At 40.3% G+C, this 22031-nt stretch overlaps 2 protein-coding genes across 3 annotated transcripts in view; both read right to left on the reverse strand.

Annotated features, from left to right (window-relative positions):
• Positions 1-335: 335 nt before the first annotated feature.
• Positions 336-9957, reverse strand: LOC114452221 (inhibitor of nuclear factor kappa-B kinase subunit alpha-like). Its single transcript, XM_028431412.1, has 22 exons — positions 9826-9957; positions 9248-9379; positions 8869-8963; positions 8547-8664; positions 8382-8451; positions 8201-8289; positions 8023-8112; positions 7793-7917; positions 7290-7397; positions 7033-7168; positions 5923-6117; positions 5638-5740; positions 5416-5539; positions 4771-4922; positions 4623-4684; positions 4431-4540; positions 3283-3332; positions 3104-3209; positions 2870-3017; positions 2583-2719; positions 1966-2065; positions 336-1737 (listed from the first exon to the last, which is right to left on the reverse strand). Exons 2-22 carry the CDS (start codon positions 9350-9352, stop codon positions 1672-1674), a joined length of 2289 nt encoding a protein of 762 aa, XP_028287213.1. The 5' UTR covers positions 9353-9379; positions 9826-9957; the 3' UTR covers positions 336-1671.
• Positions 9958-10966: 1009 nt separating this feature from the next.
• Positions 10967-22031, reverse strand: part of LOC114452403 (PH and SEC7 domain-containing protein 1-like) — a 44670-nt gene continuing 33605 nt past the window's right edge. For both annotated transcript variants that reach the window (XM_028431705.1, XM_028431706.1), the window contains 6 exons: positions 18019-18212; positions 17625-17695; positions 16653-16810; positions 15431-15575; positions 14426-14569; positions 10967-14347 (listed from right to left, as the gene is read on the reverse strand). In XM_028431705.1, coding sequence (XP_028287506.1) covers positions 14084-14347; positions 14426-14569; positions 15431-15575; positions 16653-16810; positions 17625-17695; positions 18019-18212 — 976 coding nt within the window. In that variant the 3' untranslated portion in view covers positions 10967-14083. The remainder of the gene's footprint in view (positions 14348-14425; positions 14570-15430; positions 15576-16652; positions 16811-17624; positions 17696-18018; positions 18213-22031) is intronic.

Here is a 22031-nt window from a genome sequence, read left to right on the forward strand (position 1 = left end):
ACTATTCATCATTCAGATCAAATCCTGAGAACCACATCTGACCCCAATTATGTTGTTTCCAGCCTCTCCTTTATCAAACTGCACCTCTATTATTTCAGTTTCATAATTTAAACTCTTAAACAACAGGAGTGTAATAAGTGTTCCATTAAGTGTTATGAAATAATACAGTTTAAAGTCCAGGACCTGCTGCCAGCCCATATGTGGACATTTCCTTCCTTTAACATACTAACTCGCCCATTGCACATTGTTCTTCTGACTAGTGTACAGTGCAATGAATGTGTGCAGTAAATGGCATGACAATCTGGGAAATGAAGAAAGAACCGTTAACACATGAATCGTGCCAAAGTCTTTTATTTTATTACCAGGTAAACATTTGATCTTCATACAGTGAAGAAATTAAACATTTAGAGACAAATTTAAACCATCAAGAGGAAAAAAGGAAAGAAAACTAACAGTTACTTAAATACCAAAATAAAAAAATGTTTCCATTGCACTTCAAGTTCATAAATACAACTGATAGGGTTCATGTCATTCTGACCGTGCAGTCTAACACCTGCAGTGCATTTTCAGTGGTCGCAGAAACCAGACTGTGCCACTGTCGTGTATAATGTTGTATTGGATTATGGGGAGGATGGAAGCAAAGAATGATAGTGACAGTGTCTGCAATGTCAGAACCTAGTAAAATATTTTTTATGTGAAATGTTTGTCAAAGAAAAGTTGTACATTCTTGCACTGGAGAGACTGGAAGGAAAACTTGGTTATGTGAAAAAGTTTTGCTTATGAATGAAAACAAAATGCAAATAGAATTAGTTACATATTCTATTGTTTAAATTCACAATTTATTTGTATTAATAATTAATTTACATTTTGTTTTCTAAACAAAAATCTAAACCTAGATGATTGTTGTAGCTCAATATGACATAAACGCAGTTCACAAAAATAAAACAAATCCTGTTATGATCTCTAATAGAATTGAAATAGACACAGTATAGACATGTGTCAGACATGTCTGTACAGATATCATGACCTTTGCCTAGGCACACTTTTTTTTCTTTACACAGAGATGAAACGGTGAAATACAACAAAGTCATTAGCAGAGATGACATCAGTAAATTCCGCAGCTTGGAACTTTTTGTCTGGATGTCTTCACAGAGAGGATTCATGGGAGTATCAAAGAAAGTGCCGTTTGCTTGATTGTAATTTCCTCCTCGACCCACCCCCCCTCCTTGACCCCCACCAACGTCCCTACCACTTCCTGTGTTTCCTCTAAACTGTCACACGATTGAAGTGATTTTCCAATGTTTCCGTCGGAGATTCCGTCAAGTCATCGGCTCACCTCAAACCCTTGGATCTGATGCTACAGCTTGCTCAGTTTAGGAATAACAGTAAAAATGGATTATGTGCAGCATAAGGGAAAAAGAGCAGAGACACAGCTTTGTTGTTTTCTCATATAAAAGCAAGAATATTAATTAAACAACTTTCCACTATTTGTGACAATGGGAGAAGACAGACACCACTGAGCATGTGCAAACTCCAAGATCTCCGTCCTTTTTTTTAAACAGAATATCAGGAAAGCAGTTTTGAGTCCATGTACAAATGTACAACGCTGTGTTGACAGCTTACAGTCCTTAGTGTTTCTCGTGCAGGCGAGGTTGGAGGACACAAGGCGGCTTATGCATTTCGCTTTTTTAACTTTGTTGTTAAAGTTTCGTATTTTGTCCAGCTCCAGTCTTGGTCCTTGAAAGAGGAAAAGAAAAAATTGACAAGATCGTATGTCCCTATCCGTTGAATAAAATGATGTCATCAATGAATACATTGGAAAACTGTGGCAGAGCATCATTTGCTGCTTATAAACCAACTGTGTGGCAAATTTATGAATATTTTCTGATGTAGTCACTACAATTAGCCATCTACAATAACAAACATGCCTCAAATGTCCCAAGCAAATAAAGGCAGTACACTCACCACTATGCTTTTAGCCTGCTCGTCTGCAGCCTCCTGCATCAGGCTGGTCAGCTGACTGAGGTACTTCTGGTTCTCCTGCAGGAGTCGTGGGGCAGCATCACTGAAGCACACATAGAAGAATCATAACAAGACATTTCAGTCACAAGAGAACTCCACAAAACCAATCCTGAGGGGCCAAATACACTGACCTACACAACCATGCACAACAACTGAAAAGTGACTGTAGCACAAAGCCCATATCTGTTGCCATTTAAAAAAAAAAATGAAAATAAAATGAGGGAGGGTCAAAGGTTGATGATATTTACCCTTATTAGGAATTATTATGTTTTTATGCATACACTAAATGGATGTGAGTCACAAAACAGACTCTTCAATGCCAAATAAAACAATAATGTAAGTATCTGAAAAGCACAACACAAATAACTGAAGAAAGGAACTGTGATAAATCTGTCATAGTAGCAAATAATCACTTACAATGTAGTGTATTTTTACACTAGGCTTATACTGTGGCATGCACAAGTGACACCACTGTGAGTTACTAATTTACAATTAGTTACATCAATTATTTTGAGTTGAAACAATCCAAGAGAAGAAACATGAATGGATGACTGAGTTACCTGTCGTTTGGTCCAGGTAGGGATGTTAGTGGATGTGGGGAGCTTACAGGTTGAGCTGACTGTGACCACTGAGACACTTGCAGCATGTTGGATGACTCAGGACTGGCCGGTATTGAGTTCCGTGATGAGTTTTGAGCCTGACAGAAACAGATCTTTTGAGTACATATAGCAATAATAACCATGCATCTCTCCAACAACGGTAAAGGAGGCAGTGCACCCTCTGCTGACCACATGTCCTACAGCTTTTTATCAATACTCGACAAAGCAAACCGGTAAAATTTACTCACACAGGCGATCTTGAGTAAATGCCAGAATTCTCTCTGCCTCTTAATCTGCATCTGCATCACTATGTTATCAGCGTCCTTGATGCTCTCCAGGGTTTTTTCAATTCGTGGAAACAAGTCAATGATTTTTTGTTTGCTGATCAGGATCTTACTGTTGAGAGGAAAGAAGCCAGGACAAAAAGTCACATCTGAGAAACAGAAAACAAACTGCAGAGGAGATGCAGAAATGACTCTTACCTGAGGTGGGTGTACAGATCTTTTAGGACCTTGTCTTGGTTCTGGACAGTCTGGATGATAGCCTTCACCATCTCAGAGCTGTCGCTACTCACATCGGACTCGGGTACTGAAAAACATGAATGATGTAATGAAGACACTTTTGGATTTTACTGTTTGGTGACAGTAAGCTTGTTTCTTACTTTTGCATTTCATCTTCAGTTGCTTGTAGAGCTCGATTGCCTTTAACTCCCTGCAACAAGATACATTTCCTAAATTCAAAGTAAATTTTTCAAAAACACTTTTTAAACATACACACACACATTTAGATTCATGAATATGACTATTAAGAATAATCATACAGTTTTTGACATTTGCACTCTATAGACTAAAATATTGAATGAAAATGAAACAAAAGTGTGGCACTAACCATTCAGGGATTATAGCTACTTTCATACATAAACACATTTTTGTGGCTCATATAAAGAAGAACTAGGATATTCTTCACATTAGACCACGTTAGTCACCTGATTTCAACCCAACAGAGCTGCTGTTCATTTAATGAAGGCAAAACTCAAGGCAGAAAGAGCCACAAACAAGCAGTAGCTGAAGGCAGCTGCAGTAAAGGCCTGTAAAGCATCTCATGGGAGGAAACTCATTTTGGTCAGGTCCATGTGTCCTGGACTTTAGGCAGTCATTGACTGCAAAGGATTTTTATCCAAGTACAAAACATTGTTCTGATGCTAGTATTTATGTTTGTTAGTATTTACGTTTGTTCCATTATATATGAGCCACTAGAAATGTTAATGTCTATCATTTCTACATGGTTAATGCCACACTTTTGTCAAATTTGTCAAAATTCAAGCAGGAAGTCTTGCCTTAACATCATCTTTAGTGCTTGATTTGGTGGCATACAAAGGCCACATATCAAAACAGTTATTACTGTTCCACTATACAAGCGAACTGTGTGTGGTAAATACTCCTCAGTTTCTGTTATATCATTCAGTGTGGTTAGAGAGCAGGCCTTGTGGGTTTACACTGCAGATGGCTTTACTAGATATGTCAGTGAAAAGGAGAAGACAGATAACTCTGTAAAACTTGTTGTCATGTTGTCTTTACCATAAACAATCACCAGCATTATCAGTTATCAGTTTATGTATGATATGTACTATTATCTGTAATACATAAATGTTTAATGTCCAGAAATATAATTGCAATATCTCAGTCTGAGGCCAGTTTAGGTTTATAGTTGCGCCCCCAAACTCCAACTATTTTCTGTCTCAAAACAGCAATCTGGAACTAAGAAGTGTTTGTGGGTGAAGAAGAGCGTGTCAATTATTCACACACTCACAGCTGCTCCATCTTGTCTCCTTGGCGCCGGGCAAATGGGCTCCTCTGAAGTTCCACTATCTCAGAGTGCAGAGCCATGATCTCTTCTTCCAAATGGTTCACCTCTGCCACCTAGCGGGCAAAACAGGATTAAAACAATTGTAGCCACTGCAAGGATTTATACTATACAGCCTTGTTGTGGAAAACAAAATACCTGTGCAAAAGCAGCAGCTCTTTCCTCATTCTCCTGCCAGGCTTTCAGCATCTTTTCAGAGGCTTTGAACAAACACAGGCAACTTGACTAAACAAACTTGTTCAGTGCTTATGCAAACAAAAATACACAGCTGCCCAAGAACACTCACATATTCCATAGTGCATTTGATCGCTGTATTTTTCCAGGTCGTACTGGATACTGCTCTTGAAGAAATCCAGCTTGGCTTTGAGTTGCTGAGAGAAGCCGAACATGCTGTTTTTACACCTGGTCAAATTGGTGTTGTAGCGAAGGAGGCTCAGCCTGGAGGAGGAGGAGTGGGTAGACAGTTAAGCCTTGGAAGAATAAAAACAAAGCACCAACACTGCAAGAACACAGCTACTGAAATGTCTGAGCTTTAGTTCAGGTACAAGTTTGTAACATTTGTAAATAGCAATAAAGCTGCAGTGCGTATCCTGCTGGGCACATCTGTGCTGTGTTCTGGCTGCGCTGCGTTTTTGTTCCGTCCAGCTAGGAGTGCTTTAGAGGCATAGAGCTTTCATTCGCTCCCTGTCTGATCATAGACTTCATTTAAAAATCATTACAATACAGTGTATGTGCTGGACTCACTACACTCAGTGCACACATATGCTGTAATAAAATGCAGCTTTTATTTATACAATAGAGCGAGACACTATTAAAACCATGACTGAAATGCTTCAATGCATCACAAATGGGCCCGGTTGAACCTGCAGTTCATTAAGGGAGCCTCATGATTTGTAATCAAATATTTACAAACATATACCAAGTGACTCACATAGCAGCTCTTTGTCCTTGGAAAAGTCGACTATAGTCCTCTTTGAGGCCGCAGATGTAGCTTACAGCTTCTCCCCAGACCTTCTTCAGAACCACAAGAGGCAGCTGCGTCTTGGCCTCTTGCACTACGAAGGTAAACCCATAACAATTTGAAAACAGGGACAAGGGTTACCTCTTCATCAAAGTACATTTAACTGTATATTATATATTAAAATAGACTCACCAATAGTGTTGACTTTCTCAGGCAGCCGTCTGGCACTAAAGGGACCAGCGTACTTAGTGATGCTTTTGTCAAACAGGTAGACGATGTAGCTATCCCATCCTCTCTACACATGAGAAAAAAGAAAATCAGCACTTACACCAACAGACTGCAAATACCTTTTTAAATACCAGGAGATTCAAAGCTCTGAGTGAGTATTAATGCATTTTAATTTATTAAAGTATTTTTTCATACTTAATGCTGCTTTCAGAAATGTTTCAATAGGAGACCAGGCATGAATCAACATACCACTCCATCTAAGACACACTGTAAAGCAGGCTTTCTGGGGTCCAGTGACACCCCCGTCTCCTGCAGCAGCTCCTGGTTTGCCACTTCGATCTTGGTCTCGGCCTCAATGCGCTTTTGCAGACTGTGGAGACTTTCGTCTGGAGTCAACTGGAAGGAATGGACCTGAGCTGTGGTCATGTTCAGGATGTGGACGACCTGAAGAGAGAGGGAAAAGCTGTTGGTGTAGAGCAGGGGCTTCCAAACTATAGCATGCAGGCCAATTGCGGCCCGCGGCCAGACTTTATATGGCTTCTATCTTAAAATGTGTTATTTTTGGCCTGCTAGCTAAACAGCAGAGACCAGCATCTGTCTGTGCCTTTTTACCAGCGGCTGGATAAAAGCAACTTTCCAGAACTGTGAACATTTGTAAAACATGCATTTGTTTGTCTCCTGTGAGCAGACTGTCTGTTATAAACTGAGATGTTTCATTGGTGTAGCAATGAGCAGTGCGTCTATGTTTATTAACATTCTTTGTTGTTAGACTGCCAGCTGTACACAGTGCATGAGACGCGGCACTTCACTCAAAATGACTCTGTAATTCAATACGCATCTGTCGTAAGGCACGTCATTACATTTTTACATCTTGTTCGCATGCACAGCAAACCTGTGTAAACATTACATTAAATTAAACAAGACCCGCTTGAGATCAGCACTAAATAACTCCCACCCATAATGGTCTACATGACATTTTACTGATGTCTACTGCTGCTCCTAAACCAGACCTGCCACATATGTTTAGATCTCACCTTTAATGGTAGTCTCAATAACTTGTCTGTTGCTCAATGATCACAATCACACAGTTTCTGAATGTTTTAAATTTGTAAATTCAGATAACGTGTTCTGATCTGTTCATCTGAATGCTTAAATGCTGTTACTATGTTTGCTGTGTGAAATAAAATAATTAGAAATGATCTTTTTGGCCCTTGGACACTTTCGCATGATCAATTCTGGCCCTCCCTGAAAAATGTTTGGTCACCCCTGGTATAGAGTATACTCACAATTTCTGTATACTGACTGTTGACCTAGTTAAGGCTGCTAAAGGCACTGATGAACGTATATTTTGTGTGCTACCTTCATGCTCAGTATCTGCTCAAGCACTTCAAAGCATAAGGGTTTCTTGGTTTCAGGGTTCACTTTGCCTCCCCTCTGGACCGGATCCCACTTTAACATCAGCTGAAGCAGTGCCTCCATTGGCTCCAATAGTGTCCTGTACAGATAAAAAAGCAAATAGCACCAAACAGTACTGTGCTTTTTCACTGTAATAACTACAGCAAAGCCTTTCAATGGTTATAGTTACAGAAGAATTGTAATTATCACAGTGTCCTGACCTGCTGAGATTGTTGGGGTAGGGCAGGTGTGTGGAAAACCTGACCTCTCCATTCAGCTCCTCTACAGCCATGATGTCTTTGGGACCTTTATTCCTAACTTTGCTGGCCCTTTGGGTGACAACACTTGGTCAGAGATGTTGTTGCAGTGATACGCTGATGGTATAATACAACTTTTGAACAGAATGTGTGGAAGAACTTAAGATCTTATTAGATGTTTTTTTATATACTAAAAGAAACAATTAAATATGCCCTACACAGCACTGAGTTACCGGATCTTTTGTCATCATTTTTTTTATTAAACTACAGCAAACAATGACAGTCTATGTCATAGTGGGTAACACAGTGATTTATGATTCAAACTGAATGAATCAGCTACAAAAACCTGGCAGTTTGATCTCTGCTGTACACTGATCACACAAAACTAACTTTGCTTTGATTCATCGGCATAAAATTATCCATCAAACAAAAACACTGGTGGACAGTGGACATTCTTGTCAACTTACCACTGCACAGGCTGTAAGTTGTGCAGAAATGGACGGAATCCACAACTGCATTCAAATATCATAGTGGCAAAGCTCCAGTAGTCCACAGTAACAGTGTATGGCTTATTCTCAAACAGCTCTGGTGCCTGAACAGAAAAGATTTCACCAAAGAACATTTGATCAACAACTGCATGTGTCACTGGCTAAAAAGCAGAAAATACATACATTAAAAAAATTTTTTTTTTCTTTACCAGGTACTGGAGTGTGCCAACAAAGGATGTACAAAGGCTGCCCTGGTCCAGGTCTTTAGCATAGCCCAGGTCAATGATTTTGTGAACAAGCTGCAGAGCCATAAATAATAAGACATATAAGTTTGTACGTAGTGTGCAAAGAAACAGAACAGCACTCTAACAAACTGAAGGTGTTCACCTTTCCGTTGATGTCTTGCAGTACTATGTTTTCAGGTTTAAGGTCTCTGTGTATGATCTTATTTTCATGCAGATACTGGATACCAGATCCTGCAGAAGTAGTCGGTGATTTAAGTTCACAACAAGGCAGCAGTTGATGCGTTTAAATGACAGATGTGTACATAGAAAAATAGTTAACATACCAACATCATTGAGTAATGAAAGCACTTCACTTTCCTTGAGGCCGCAGCAGTTTTCAGGTTTGCTCAGCACCTGTAAAAAACAAAAACAAAACAGAGCAATATGGAATGTTTATTTAAATTCCTTCTCATTCCCCTGCATAATGTAAATCCTGTTGGCCCTCTCACCTTCCTCAGGTCTCCTCTAGAGCAGTATTCCATCGCCAACAGTGGAAGATCATTTAAGGCTATGTGCGTGATTTCCTCTGGGACATCTTGAGCTGTCACAACATTGATATGATTTAACCTGAGTGAAAGAGAGAGAGGAATTTTAACCACATCACTTTTTAATGATGCCCAGAAGTATTCTGCACAGTCATCCACTGCTCCTACATAACACAGTGCAACTATATCTCAATTGTCTGCTGAAAGTTTTGAGATGTAAATAAGGAATACTGTGACTATGACTTCAAATGAAATAAATTAGGGAAGATAATAATAGAGAACAAACTTTTTCATGATCTGGATCTCTCTGCTCCATCGATCCTTATTCCTTGGTGTGAGCTCCAAACGGCACATTTTCACAGCTAGTTTTTCATTTGTTTTCTAAAAAAGACATCACAGTTATACTCATGTAGACCATTACACTATTATACACATACACAGACACATATATACAGAAGCCTACCCAGCTACACATGTGTTTACATTGAGACAATCTTGTGAAGCACATATTAATACTTAACATTAAGTAATATTATTAATTAATTGCAAATGGTAATATGGGAAAAACAGTCATCTGAAATACTGTGTATACCATTTCTTGCTAAAATAAGGTTTGGGGTAAAATAACACCAAGCGGTGTCAGGGTGCCTTGTCTAATCACTCACATGATGTTGGTAGAGGTAAACATGGGCAAAGCCGCCCATGCCCAACCTCTCTTTCAGCTCCCAGTCTCCGCAGTTCTGGTTCTGCCTGAAGGGAGGTTTCTCCATTGTTGTACCGCAGGCTGGACCAAAGTGCTACAATTAAAAATTAAATTTAAGCAATTAAATGTTATCAGCGTTCGCTTAAAAGACGTAAATGCCGTTAAATTAATGCGCTTTCCGAATTTGTACATGCAAAATAAAACTATAAACAAGGGGAGGACAGGCTACATCCTGGACCTGCTACCTGGTTTATGTCAGATTACATACGCACACAAAAAACGTTGAAAAACACGTTTTGTGAATATGTATTTATGTACATAGCTGAAGATAACAGATATGATAAGCACACAAACTGTTTTATACTTTCTACAATAATTAACAAGGGAGCAGCTAGCTAGCAGCCCCATATACACTAGGAAATAGACGGTTCCCTGTACTAGCTTTACAGCATTCGGAAATGAAGGCTTCGACGGCAATTAAATTATTTCGCTAAACATTTCCTTAAATAAAATTACGCTAAGGCGAGTTTTAAAACTTACTTCGGATTTCTATAAAAGTGTCATTAGCCGTTTTCGGTAGAAACCCGTGATATGACTTGTTTTCAGGTCAAAGCAGCACCGCGACACTGTGTATGTACTTTCCCATACGGGATGACGTCACCAGAAACCCCGGCTGTGTTTCTTGAAAATGAAACGGGGGTGCGTTCAACAGCGCAACAGCCGCTGCGTTCAAAACACACTAACACAACTACCATGCTCTGCTTTAAAATAATAATAATAATAATAATAATAATAATAATAATAATAATAATAATAATAACTAATTTTTGTGAACACTTGTCACTTTGGAGTTAGCTTAATTAATTAACCTATTTTTCTGAGTAGTTGTGGATTTACTTTGATTTTATCTGGTTATGCAGACAAATAACCTGTAACCTGGGCCTTTATCATAACATCCATGGACACAGGACTTCTCAAATTTGCCACAGATAGTCAAGATGGACCACTAAGCTGCTTCACCAAGTCACTCAAGAGACAAAGAGGCAGTGGCAGTGGCAGGGTTAATCACTGACTATGATGAGTCTGCAAATAAAACAATCTGGCACATAAAACAGTGATCAAGTGGACATCATGTTTTAGGTGTTTCTCAACTGCTCTAAGGGCCACATATCTCTTGGGGTCCCCAATCGACTTGCCATTTTGTCATGTAATAAAGGTATGTGGCAATTTACACCAATATTATCTATGACATACAAAACTGTCTACATGGAGCTGCATTAAATTTTAGAAGTGTTAAATATATATCTGCAGCAGAGTGGCCTGTGTTAGAAATACAGAATATGACTGTATATTATATAACTGGGTCAGTAATACCCTAATACCCACATCTTAACATGTAGGCAACGTTTGCTCCACTTTTGACCTTATTGACCACCTTATTGATTGTTCCAGCCAAAAACAGATTAAGTGTACTTTAGCAGCTTTCCACACAGTAAGGCTCAGACACAGTTAACCTTTCAAAACACTTTTATTTTTAGCTTCTATGCCTCCTAAAGTGAGAGGCTCACAAACAACATTTCCTTGGTGAGTTTTATCAAGGCAGTGACACATGTAGCTCACTGTGTGTACAGCATAAAATGAACATTGCCTTACCTTCGGTCTAAAAAACACTGAGATGGATCAGATCAGACTTTTATGTGTAAAAAGATTTGTATGAGCTGGCTTCTCTAAAACACAACAGCATACACACAATAGCATTAAATATAGCCATTTTCTTCATTCACATTGATATAAAAAAAGAAAAGGAAAAAAATGACCATGAGCTCAAGGACAGTAAAAAAAAATAAAAAATGATGTACCTTATATATTAACCCTTCATGTAATACTCTAACCATAATATAAATGAAAGCAGGCCATAATATCTCATGCTTTATTTACATTCTGAGATGAGGCGTGATGGAAACAGTACAGGTGCGTGTTTAAAGGACGGTTTGCCCAGAACTGCTGCAGCAGACAGGCGTCCTGTTGCTGCTGCTGCTGCTTTAACAGAGAGGTATCTTACGTCTGTGGACGCAATATGACAGGGTGACTTTCACTCCAGCATCACAGAGCCGTCACCACAGAAACCAGCCATTTCTATACTAATAAGTGCCATGAAGATCCAGCAGCTTCTCTCTGATGTACGTGATCGGTGACAACACAAACTAGGGAGGAGAGGGGGCGGCTTTACTTATGCGATACATTTACACAGAGTACCCAGCCTCCCCTTTGTGTTCTCTACTTACTAATATCACTTTTTGATCAATTATATTTGATATATGTACGATAGTAAGTACATTGAATCTAGCAGTAGATTCGAATCCTCTTCATACAGTCTGCAGATCTACTGTAAATAACTGCAATCAATCAAAATAGTAAAGCTGAGAAATATATGTTTCCAGGATTCATTCTGTACATATTGTATCATGGTGATACCAGATATATCTGATTATTGTTATGAATCAGTGTGAGTCTGACTGCTTTATAACAGTTTGGCCACATTTTAAATAGTATCAATAAATATGCAGTTTTTGACTTAGTCAAAAAGGACGTCCGTGAGGCAACAATATCTACCCTTTAAAAATAGAAAAGATGGATGACAGAAGGAGAAACATGAGATGAGCTATTAGGTGAAAGACTATTTTCATTACTGCTTGCATGTGGAAAACAGCATTCAATGTTTGTGTAACAAAGAGCCTAAAGAATATAAAGAAAGGATGCACAAACCTTCAAAGTTGGAAACTGGCTTGAATAAAATAATCAAAAAATCAGATTGTTTATCTATTAATCAAGTATACAAATTCCTTCAATTGAGAGTTAATAACATGGGAGCTCATTCTGAATGAAAGTTACACCAGACAAACTGAAACTGTCTCTAGAGCCATTTGAAAAAAAAGGCTAAGAGTCCACACACTCCAGAACACACTCAGACTGCACTCAACACAAACAGATCCTGTTTCCTCAAGTGAATGGGCGATGCAGTGCATATCCTCTGCAGGTGCAGCAGGTTGTGATTATGGCTGAAGTGAATGTTAACAGCTCTCCCTGCTGGTTGAATGCTGGCACTGCAGCTTCTCAAGGTATCATTTATAAAGCCTGAGTAGTAAATGGCTATGCATCGAATACTGCTATTTATGAGGTGTACATGGCTACCAAAACATTACATGGTTCCTGCAGTGTCTGTTTTTTTGTGTCTTTACTGTTCAGCTCATTCTTCACGTTATTCATGCATCACTCTATACAACCCTGATCCACTTGTATGGCATGCTAGCAAACCATGCGCTCTCTTTGACCCACAGAAATCCTCATATATTTTACTACCACGTGGCAAAATCCTGTCAAAACACCCTTTGATAGACTTTACTATAATATTCATATTGTATGGAAGAAACAAAACAAAACAACATACAATAGCATGAAGCTAATGCGTCTTCACAACAGAGTGCTGAATATATTGTAAATATACTGTCATATATCCTACAATATAAGCAGGTGGTGTGTTATATACAACATATTCTGGATGTATACGAAGAGTATGGGTAACATATTGTCTTCGATATTCATATTTCATCATACAATTGACATACACAGGAGGATTTTACATCAACAAATGGCTGTAAAATACTGTAAAAATATTGAAAACATTCAGGGTCTGCCTGGTGAGCGTTTAAAATAGGGTTATAAAGTACAGACACACGTATGGCACCGGCATGAGGAGAATGACTGAAAGACCCCGGAGAGAACAAGCCTTGCTGTTCCTGATTTTTGCCCTCGAAGTAGTAAAAAGGCCTATAAGAAGCTGTGCTGGATGCAGGCATGCAGATCACTGCAGAAAACAACATTCGGCCAAGTAGTAGAAAGAGAACAGAAGCACATCACAGGACAGAAGCAAAAGCAAAGAGATGTTCAAGTAGAGCAAAAAAAAAAAAAGAATTCTCTCTGTGCTGCTGCTCATCAGGAGTCCTGTGAACTTCTGCTGATGCTGTTGCCTCAGAACTGGCCATCAGTGGCTAGAGAGAGGAGGAGGAGAGACGAGCTGCACCATCTCATCGTGTTCTATACTGCAGCCGACACACTGACTCAATGTGATTCCGCCTTCAGTGAAAATACACAGGAGCTAAAACTTCCAGCTCCTATGTGGAATGTGAACACACCGTGGGGATGTGGCGAAAAAAAGGAGCTGGTATGTGATGGCTCCGTAAAGTCTAACACATCAAAGCAGAGGTACACTTCAACTGAAATCAAATCATCAGTTATCTAAAATGTGATGACAATTTAAAGTGTGTAAACGTGTTTGGTCCCGAGTAAAAGATCAAGAAAAAAGGTGGGAGAACGTGGCCGGAGAGGTGCACTGAAAGAACAAAGGTTGAGGAAAAGGAAAGAATGCAGGATGTCGTCCCTGTGTGGTGCCCTGTTCCATCTGTAAGCAGCCTCTTTATCTCAGAGCACAGAACAGTCTGCTGCTGCCCCCAGCGGACGTTCTCAAACACACCTTGTCTCTGCAGATCTGTGACCTTACAGCTGTTCCTCCTGCACCAACAGCCACTCTGCCAGTCACAGGATCTGCACCTCCTTGATCACATGAGAAGACTGGGGTGCCGGGTAGGGCGTCGTGGTTGGGGGGAGGGCGTGGGTTTGGACCCTCACTCCTGCTCCCCCTTCAAGCAGAGCTCCTGGATCTCAAATAAAAACCTGTGCGGGGAGACAGCCTGCCGCTGGCAGTGCAACGTTGTGCCGCTCCCGGCGCCCCCGCCCTGTCTCACTTCTTGACGGCCTGCCGGTAGCTGTGTCTCTGGCCCTCCTGTCGAAGCTTGCTGCTGCAGCCACTGGCTTTACTGCTGTTGCCTCCATCCCTGGTGCTGCTGGCCTGGCTGGCTTGGCTGCTGTCCTGCAGCGTAGGGCTGGAGTGCGCACGCTGAAGCCCATTGTCCTCCAGCAGCTGGGACTCAAACACAGACAGGTCCTCCTCACCACATCGGATTTTAGCTCTTAGCAACATGACATAAGTCCCATACCGTGTTTTCTGTGAACAGACAGGAGAAATTTAGTCAGCTAAAGTCAACTGAGACATTTGTCATTCACCTCCTTCTGTCCAGCTCACCTCAAAGTCCAGATACTCGTCTCTCTGACGGTACTCCTCAAGCTCGCGCCCCTTAACCTTGCGGTCAGGTGGGTAGGAGCGCAGTTCGGCCAGCTCAGTGGAGATGGCTCTGAATCGAGCTTCATGGGATCTAACCTGCTCCTCCTGAAAGCAGAGGGACAGGACAAATATCATGAGAAAGAGGAAGGATACATATGTGGCTCATATGTCTGTAATTCGTCTTGATATTTTACCACCTTTTTATAGGCTAAGAGTAAAACAAAGCTACTTCTTTGTTGATAATCCTTACTGGTAGAAACCAAAAACTCACTAACTAGCTGATAGTGTCTTTTAGCATTTTTATTGTCATCCAGTTTTTGTGAGTAGTAAAGCAATCATGGAGAGAGGAGAGTTAGTTGAAGATGTTTTGAAAGCGTAGAAGACCTAGAGAAGGCATATAAAATACAGATATACAGATATACAGAGAGAGGACAAGTGGGGCCAGGATTTATAGAGACACTATACTGAAGTCGACATAAACCACATGTAAAGCTGTTATCAGAGAAATTGTAGTATCTATTGTTTATATATGACTGGAACTAAAGCTATGGCAGAACTGCCTACACAGTTTTGTATTCTGTCCAATGGTCAATAGTATCAAAGGCAGCAGTTTAATCATGGAGGATGAGGATTGTAGAGTCACTTATTTTTGAGATTTGTAACCCTTAGAGTGAACTGAGGTTACTTTACAAGGATGTTGGCCAGAAATGGACATTTTGAGGTTAATGATGAAGAGGAGGGATAGAGCAAGTGCAAGAATACCAGATCTTAGCAATTTATTGACAACTTTTGGTGGGCCTTCAGACTTTTTCCTTTTTTTTGAGACAAATTATCATTTTTATGTTTAATATAACAAATATCTTTTGAAATTGTGCTGGTTTTGGGAGTAAAGTAACCAAATACATCTTTAATTTTACAGCATGCAGGCCAGTGTCAGCGCTCTTCTGGCCCATAACACAAAGTTACCTCAGAGAGTTTTGACATCGTCCCTGGCAGCAGTGGCCGGCTGAACTTCTTCTGGGAACCAATGGCTGCTGGGAAAGGAGGAGCTGAAAACATGGCAGCCACTGTATTGATCCGTGTGATCCAGGACTGCATCTGCTCTGCGTTCCTGTGACAGGTAACACACAAACACACAAAGATTAATAACAAAGTCATTTTTAACTTGTATACAGCATGTACAAACACACTTGCTGCCGTGTGCTCACATCAGCACATGGCGGGCTTACAACATCAAAGGGATAATTATCAGAAAAGGCAGCGCTGCCGTTGACAAAGAAATTATTTTGGAGCCAATTAATGCGTGAGAGAAAACGGCCTGTTTTACACTAACAGACCCATTAGGGGCCCATGAGAAATATCAGATTGAATCAGACAGCCTTGCTTAAATCCTCAGGGAGAGATAGAGAGAGAGAAAGGATAAGAAGAGAAAGAGAGAGAGGAAGAGAGTGTGAGCGACTCGGAGAGGGGTACAGTATCTGGGACAAATGCAAGCTGCAACTGGAGCACAGAGCCGGTCCTCCTGGGGGCTGAAACATGTGGCCACTCATGTGCCACTTCCTGAATCCTGCTCTCTCTCTCTCTCTCTCTCTCTCTCTCACACACACACACACAGACTTGCACCTTCAACATGTGTGTGTCATTGATCTGTGGGCACATGTGCGCACAGCTGGCTCCACATGTTGGTGGATGCTCAGCTTTGACTACATGTCCAAAAGTATATGGACACCATATTGTTGTATCCAAGCTAGCTAATTTCTTTAATGGAACAAGGCTGTAATGTAGGGAACCCTGGTTTATCCAAACTAATACAAATAATAATGAAGTCACCAGTAGCACAGCGCAGCAAACTTAAATATAATTGTCAATCAGCGTGTGTGGATATGTGAATATATGTCATCACCAATCAAATTGCAAAAATAAGTGTCCTGGCTGCTAATTTCTGTATTAACTGAAAACAAATCAATCAATTTAAATATGTAAAAATCATAATTTTTCTGTATTTCATAGGAGGTTAGAGGCCATAAGAAGAATCAGCAGAGCAGCAACAATTTGAGTAATTGTGTTTTTTTTTACAGAATGTGATTTGAATTTTAAGGTCTGCTGCAGATGCTGCACAGCTGTGCATGTTGTGATGTTTGTAACATTTCCAGCTCAGTAAGAAGCATAACAAACGTAAAAGACTCACGGTGCTTGGAAGAGATACACCCTCCAGTCAGCCGTGCGCAGATAGAAGACGTTGGGCCTCTTGCTGTAGTCTGAAGCTTTCATGGCCAGAGAGTGGTGGATGGACACTGCATTCTTCAGGTCCTCATCAGTGAGCTGCTTATCAGGCCTGTACTCCCCCTGATACATGACAGTTAATACATGAGGAATGAATGATTGACAAAACAGAACGTAATATGATCATGATGCTTGTACAAAATCTGATCATCTTCAAATATTATTTTCAATAGGATTCTCCATTAGCATTGAACCCAGGGTTGATAAAAACACCTTCAGCTGCATCAAAGAGCAGCTTAACAAACACTAGGAGACCCTCCTCTTACAGGCAGTGTTCAAAGGTTCCTACTTAGCGCCTACCCATATTGCTAATTAATAAGCAGGAGTCGAGCTCTGCCTCTTAAATCCCTCTTTTTATCATTTGCTATTATTAGTCTATGTTTGTATTCATTTTCTTGTGTTGTTATGATGTTATGTGCACTCCTATACAGCAGCGTTGTATGAATGAATGTTATTATTCCACAGGACAAAGCCACACTGGCAAAAGTTGAACGTGCAGCAGCGGCCTTTTTGCTCCTCTTCAAAGCAAGGCCAAGCGCTCCATATGGCTCCTCTGTGTGGCGCCAAGACCTTGCTGCATGACTGCGTAATGTCATAACCACTTTCAGACATGTAAACAGGAAGCAGGGAGCAAAAAAGATGCCTTTTTGTCCCTGATAATTTGTTTCAATAAAGCTTTGTAATAGGTAAAAAGAAACCTACTATTACAAATCTGCAGTCATCATGAGCATACAACGAGATGTTTGTGATGATGCAAACATTATTCAAAAGGTTGAATAATGAATATCAAGCAGTAGCTATGGCAAACTGCCTGTTAGACTTTTGTTATACTCTTACAAGTAATGAACTCTGCATAATAATGTGGAAAAAAACTCACTTTTTGCAGATAGAGAATGAGCCCTTTGAGGATGGCATAGAAAGTCTTCCACCCTCTCTTCCCTCTTGGTGCTGCAAGGGGGAACTATATTAGTATATTACACATGCAGATACATACAAGTTATTAGTCTACATACTATTGCGTGATTTACAAAATAAGATTAATGATCTGGACATTTAAATAGATTAATACAAGAACATTATGATGTCACAGTGAAGGTGGTGTGTGACTTTTATATATAGAAAGCAATCACAGTCACACAAACTGCTCTAAATGCAATTTCATGAAGTAAAGGATTGTGCATGAGCAAAATGTCCCTTAGGGGGACCTGTAGGATTGTTTTTTTGTTTTTTTGCTAGATTTATTTTTAAACACTTGTTCATATTCATCATACTTCTCTTTCCGTCTGAGTCGGCGTGGACTTTGCGGACTAGGAATCCATTCTTGTACAGCAGCATCCCGGAGGGCTGCGTATCGTCCGAGAGGGGCTTCCCGCTGCTGCCCTCCCTCTTCATTGATCTGGAGGTGTTAGAGTCACACAGGCTGTCCCCGAGCTCCGAGAATGACTTCCGCAGCTCTTCCTCGTCGCTATGGAGACACAAAAGAAGAAAAAAAAAATCAGCAGATTCCATGGTGATCAACACTTATGTGTCATGTCTCATTAGCAACGCGAATAAACACATCATTCATCCTGTCCTTGCCTCGCACTCTGTGCTTGCTACACAGGGAACAGCACAGGACAAGAGGTCCAGAGACTTCACACAATCACACATGTACACATGAGTAATATCACTGTCCGCTGTTGGTGTCTCTTCAAGACATTTACAAAGCACCATATCACTGGAGGAAACCTGAGTGAATGAAGCTCTCTTCAAAGCTGTAATTGTGTGTTTTCCTCTCCTGATCTCCTGAGAACAAAGTCCACTCTCCTTGATCAAAACACAGCACAGGAACAGAGTGACACCATCTATCTCCTTCCAGCTTTGAGGTGAGAAACAGGGGCATCTTTACCCAGAGGGCTAGCTGCTCTCATAGATGCATCACTCTTCACCAGAAGGTGGGGAACAGGATATGCTTCACTGCAGCCTTAAACTTTCAGGACTTTTCTGGAAATCGAGGGAGTTCTTAAGGTTAATAGGCCAAAGTTTGGATGGGTGGTAAACCTATTATTTCATTTTCTAATAGACTTCAGACATGTTCAATAACAGGCATAGAAGCAGAGGAGAGTGAAGCACTGATGTGTGTCAGAGTATAACTTTTCAGATTGCTGCTGTTAAAGTTAAGAGTTGTGCTGAGAGCACATTGCTCATTTAAAAACACACCCAGGAGGAGCCATCTTTGTAAGTGATGATTGTGATAAGCTATGAGTTCATTACCTCTACCAATCTTCTAATGTTTTATCATGTCATAACCTTTTAAACATTTGATTATGTTTATGTTTATTTTGTCTTCTAGCCCATTTTTGTTTTTTAATATAAAAACTTTTCATAACATTTTTGTCTTGTTTTCTTAAATTGTAATTCCAACAGATTTTTATTTTTCTGTAACATTTTGATGGTATTTCTTTATCTTCTGTGTCTGTATAATTTGTTTTATTATCATATTCCTGTATTATTTGGCATTTGGTACTATTTTTTTTAGCATTTTCTCATATTTTAGCATATGACACATTTTTGAAATGACAACACTAACAATGCAGATTGCTACAGCAGTGATAATCCCATTCTCTTCTAAATAATCCCTGACAATGCACTGTCTGCATCTTTTGGTGTTTTTAAAGGGATTTGTCACATTAGCAGCTGATCGATTCTTTAAGCTTCAACAGAAGCGTCTCTGCATCTGCCCTGGTGAGGTAACACGGCAATTCCACTTGTTACCTCACCAGGTGGCACCCATACAAAAGTTCAGCCTGAAAATAGAAAATGGCTAGATGCCGAACCCCAACCCCCCACCCCACCACCCCCCAGAGACCATGCTATGAGTAACCAACAGTACATAACAGCAGTTAACCCCATGCAGGAGCCATGAAGAGAAAGAGAGGCAGAGACGGAGCCAATGAGCATGTAGCCTGTTGCCTGGTAACTGCCGGCCTGCCTGGATCCCTTTCTACACAGACACAAAGTGGAGAGGAGCTGAAAAGTGGGGGGATGGATGGAGGAGAGACAGAGACAGAGGGAGGGATGGAGGGGGGTTGGGGACAAAGCTGATCCTTCTCAGATGGCAAAAACATTATCAACAATAAGATGTGTGTGAAAGAGGAGAGAAAAACAAAGGAATGGTGGAAAAAGGAGAAAGGTAGGACAGAAACACAGAGTGAAGAAAGGAGAGAAAGACATGATAAGGAAAGGGAAAATAAGGAAAAGAAAGGAAAAATAAAGTTGGGTGTTTAAAACGACAGAACATCTGTTGCATGGAGGTTTACTCATCATAACCACATACATGTTCACTAAAGGAAATCTGGATGCTCTCTGCAGTAAGGTGGACCAAAATATCTGAGCAAATATCAATGTCAGCAGAAATTTAATATTGCGCATCCCTAGATAAAAAGATAAAAATACGGGAGGGGGGGAAACAAGTTGTGCCGGGTGCTGATGTTGTTGCATCAGTGTGGAAACTGATGTGTGTTTTCACCTGACACAAAGTCACTGTACCAAAAGACAGATATACTCCAAACACAGTGGAGTGAAAGAGGACACTAATTCATCCATACACACTCTCTCATACATGGAAAAGCATTTCCTCAGTGACAGAGGTGTGTATTTTCTTCAAACATGTGATTGTGTGATATGTGAATTTTTTTTATATGTAGCTATGAAGTGTTGAAGTGTGTATACTCAGTGTGTACTCATTTGGCTCTCAAACAGCAAACAAGTGCCAGATTACACAGATTCATCCATCCATTTTCTTAACCCACTTTGCCGTGTATAAGGGTCAGAGTGGGGGGCTGGAGCCTATCCTGGACAGGTCGCCAGCCCATCACAAGGCTAGCATAGAGAGACAAACAGCCAGTCACGCTCATACAGCCCCTGAATAACCTAATATGCACGTCCTTTTTTTGTTATTTGTTCAATTTGGTTAATGATCATAGCACCATACAGTGAATGGTGAATTAGAACCAGGAAGCTTCTTTCTGTGGTGGAGCAGTGCTAACCCTACACCATGTGCATGCTAGCCACAGACATTCAGACTTTTCTATGCATTTTAAGGCATTTTGCTAGCTAACATGATATTGTAGCAAGCTACCGCAACTGTTGCAGTTCTTTCAGATTTTAAAACTTTTCTCATTCAAATTAGTGGACATGCTGACATGCATGGAAATAACAGTGGAGTATATATATTTTTCTTTTCAAATTTTGATATTAAAACCTTCAGATGTTAAATTAATTTGGCATTTAGTTATATTTTCATGCAGATAGATACATTTATTAATTGATCCTATATTATGTTTGTATTGCAATGAGTTGTAGAACGAAGGTCCACTTTCATGCTTTGCCTGTTAAGGAAGTGATGGCTTCTAACATTTTTGTCAGTTTAATGGATCTGCCCTCCCTCTGCAGGTGAGAGGTGGTGGCAGCAGACTATATAAGACCGAATGATTAGAGCCTGAATGAGGGAGGAGGAGAAAGGGGATTAGCCACATAAAAGGAATAATAGAGCAGATAGTGTGCCCCTCTCCCTCTCTCAGTTTCTGTATATCATGACTTGTTCCCACAGCGTTTCTACGCTGGGTCTTCGACTTGTTGCGACACACCGCTTCTCTACCCCTCTGCCTGAATGAGGTAGCATGTGTACACTGTATATATATATATATATATATATATATATATATATGTGTGTGTGTATAAAAAAAAAACGACAGTAGCCATGTCTGTCTCTGCAAGGTTGTGCATTAATATCCATCACACACGTGCACACAGATACACACCTGTAATGAGCCAGATTTCACATACAGGCATACAGTTTGTGTTCATGTAATCGCAGCAAGCAGGTTTTAGTGTCTGATTATCACACCTCCTCTCAGGCTGTGGTGGAGATAGGGTTTTTTAAAGCCTCAATCTGGGAGTAAATTAGTAAATCAATGCTAGGCTGACCTATTTATAGAAAAGAACATTATTGTGCTATGATTACAATCACAAATCAATGTGCACAAGGACAGGGTGAGTGGTGTGAAGTCAGTCAACGTGAGTGAAAAAAATAGTGTGATGAAACTGTGCTTCTAAAGGGTGTAAAAGCGGTGACAAAAATGATACTCTGCTGCCAAATAAATCCTCCACCACCAAATATCAAAATACAGACTCATTTTAGGCATGTGGTGTATTCTCTATTCTTTTGATGGTGTTTACGTGTCTAAAAATGACCCTCCATGATGATCTCCATCCCCCCGTGTGGACTTGTGTCAGTGTTTAA

This window comes from Parambassis ranga, chromosome 19, assembly GCF_900634625.1.
Source record: "Parambassis ranga chromosome 19, fParRan2.1, whole genome shotgun sequence".
Classification (NCBI taxonomy): domain Eukaryota; kingdom Metazoa; phylum Chordata; class Actinopteri; family Ambassidae; genus Parambassis; species Parambassis ranga.

Excerpts from the sequence above, each read along its gene's own strand:
- LOC114452221 (XM_028431412.1), bottom strand. The coding sequence starts at position 9,352 with ATGGAGAAACCTCCCTTCAGGCAGAACCAGAACTGCGGAGACTGGGAG. Across the intron at positions 8,665-8,868 it reads GAGATCCAGATCATGAAAAA|GTTAAATCATATCAATGTTG; the intron begins GTTTGTTCTCTA and ends TCTTTCACTCAG. Across the intron at positions 4,541-4,622 it reads GAGCTGCTGCTTTTGCACAG|GTGGCAGAGGTGAACCATTT; the intron begins GTATTTTGTTTT and ends TTTGCCCGCTAG.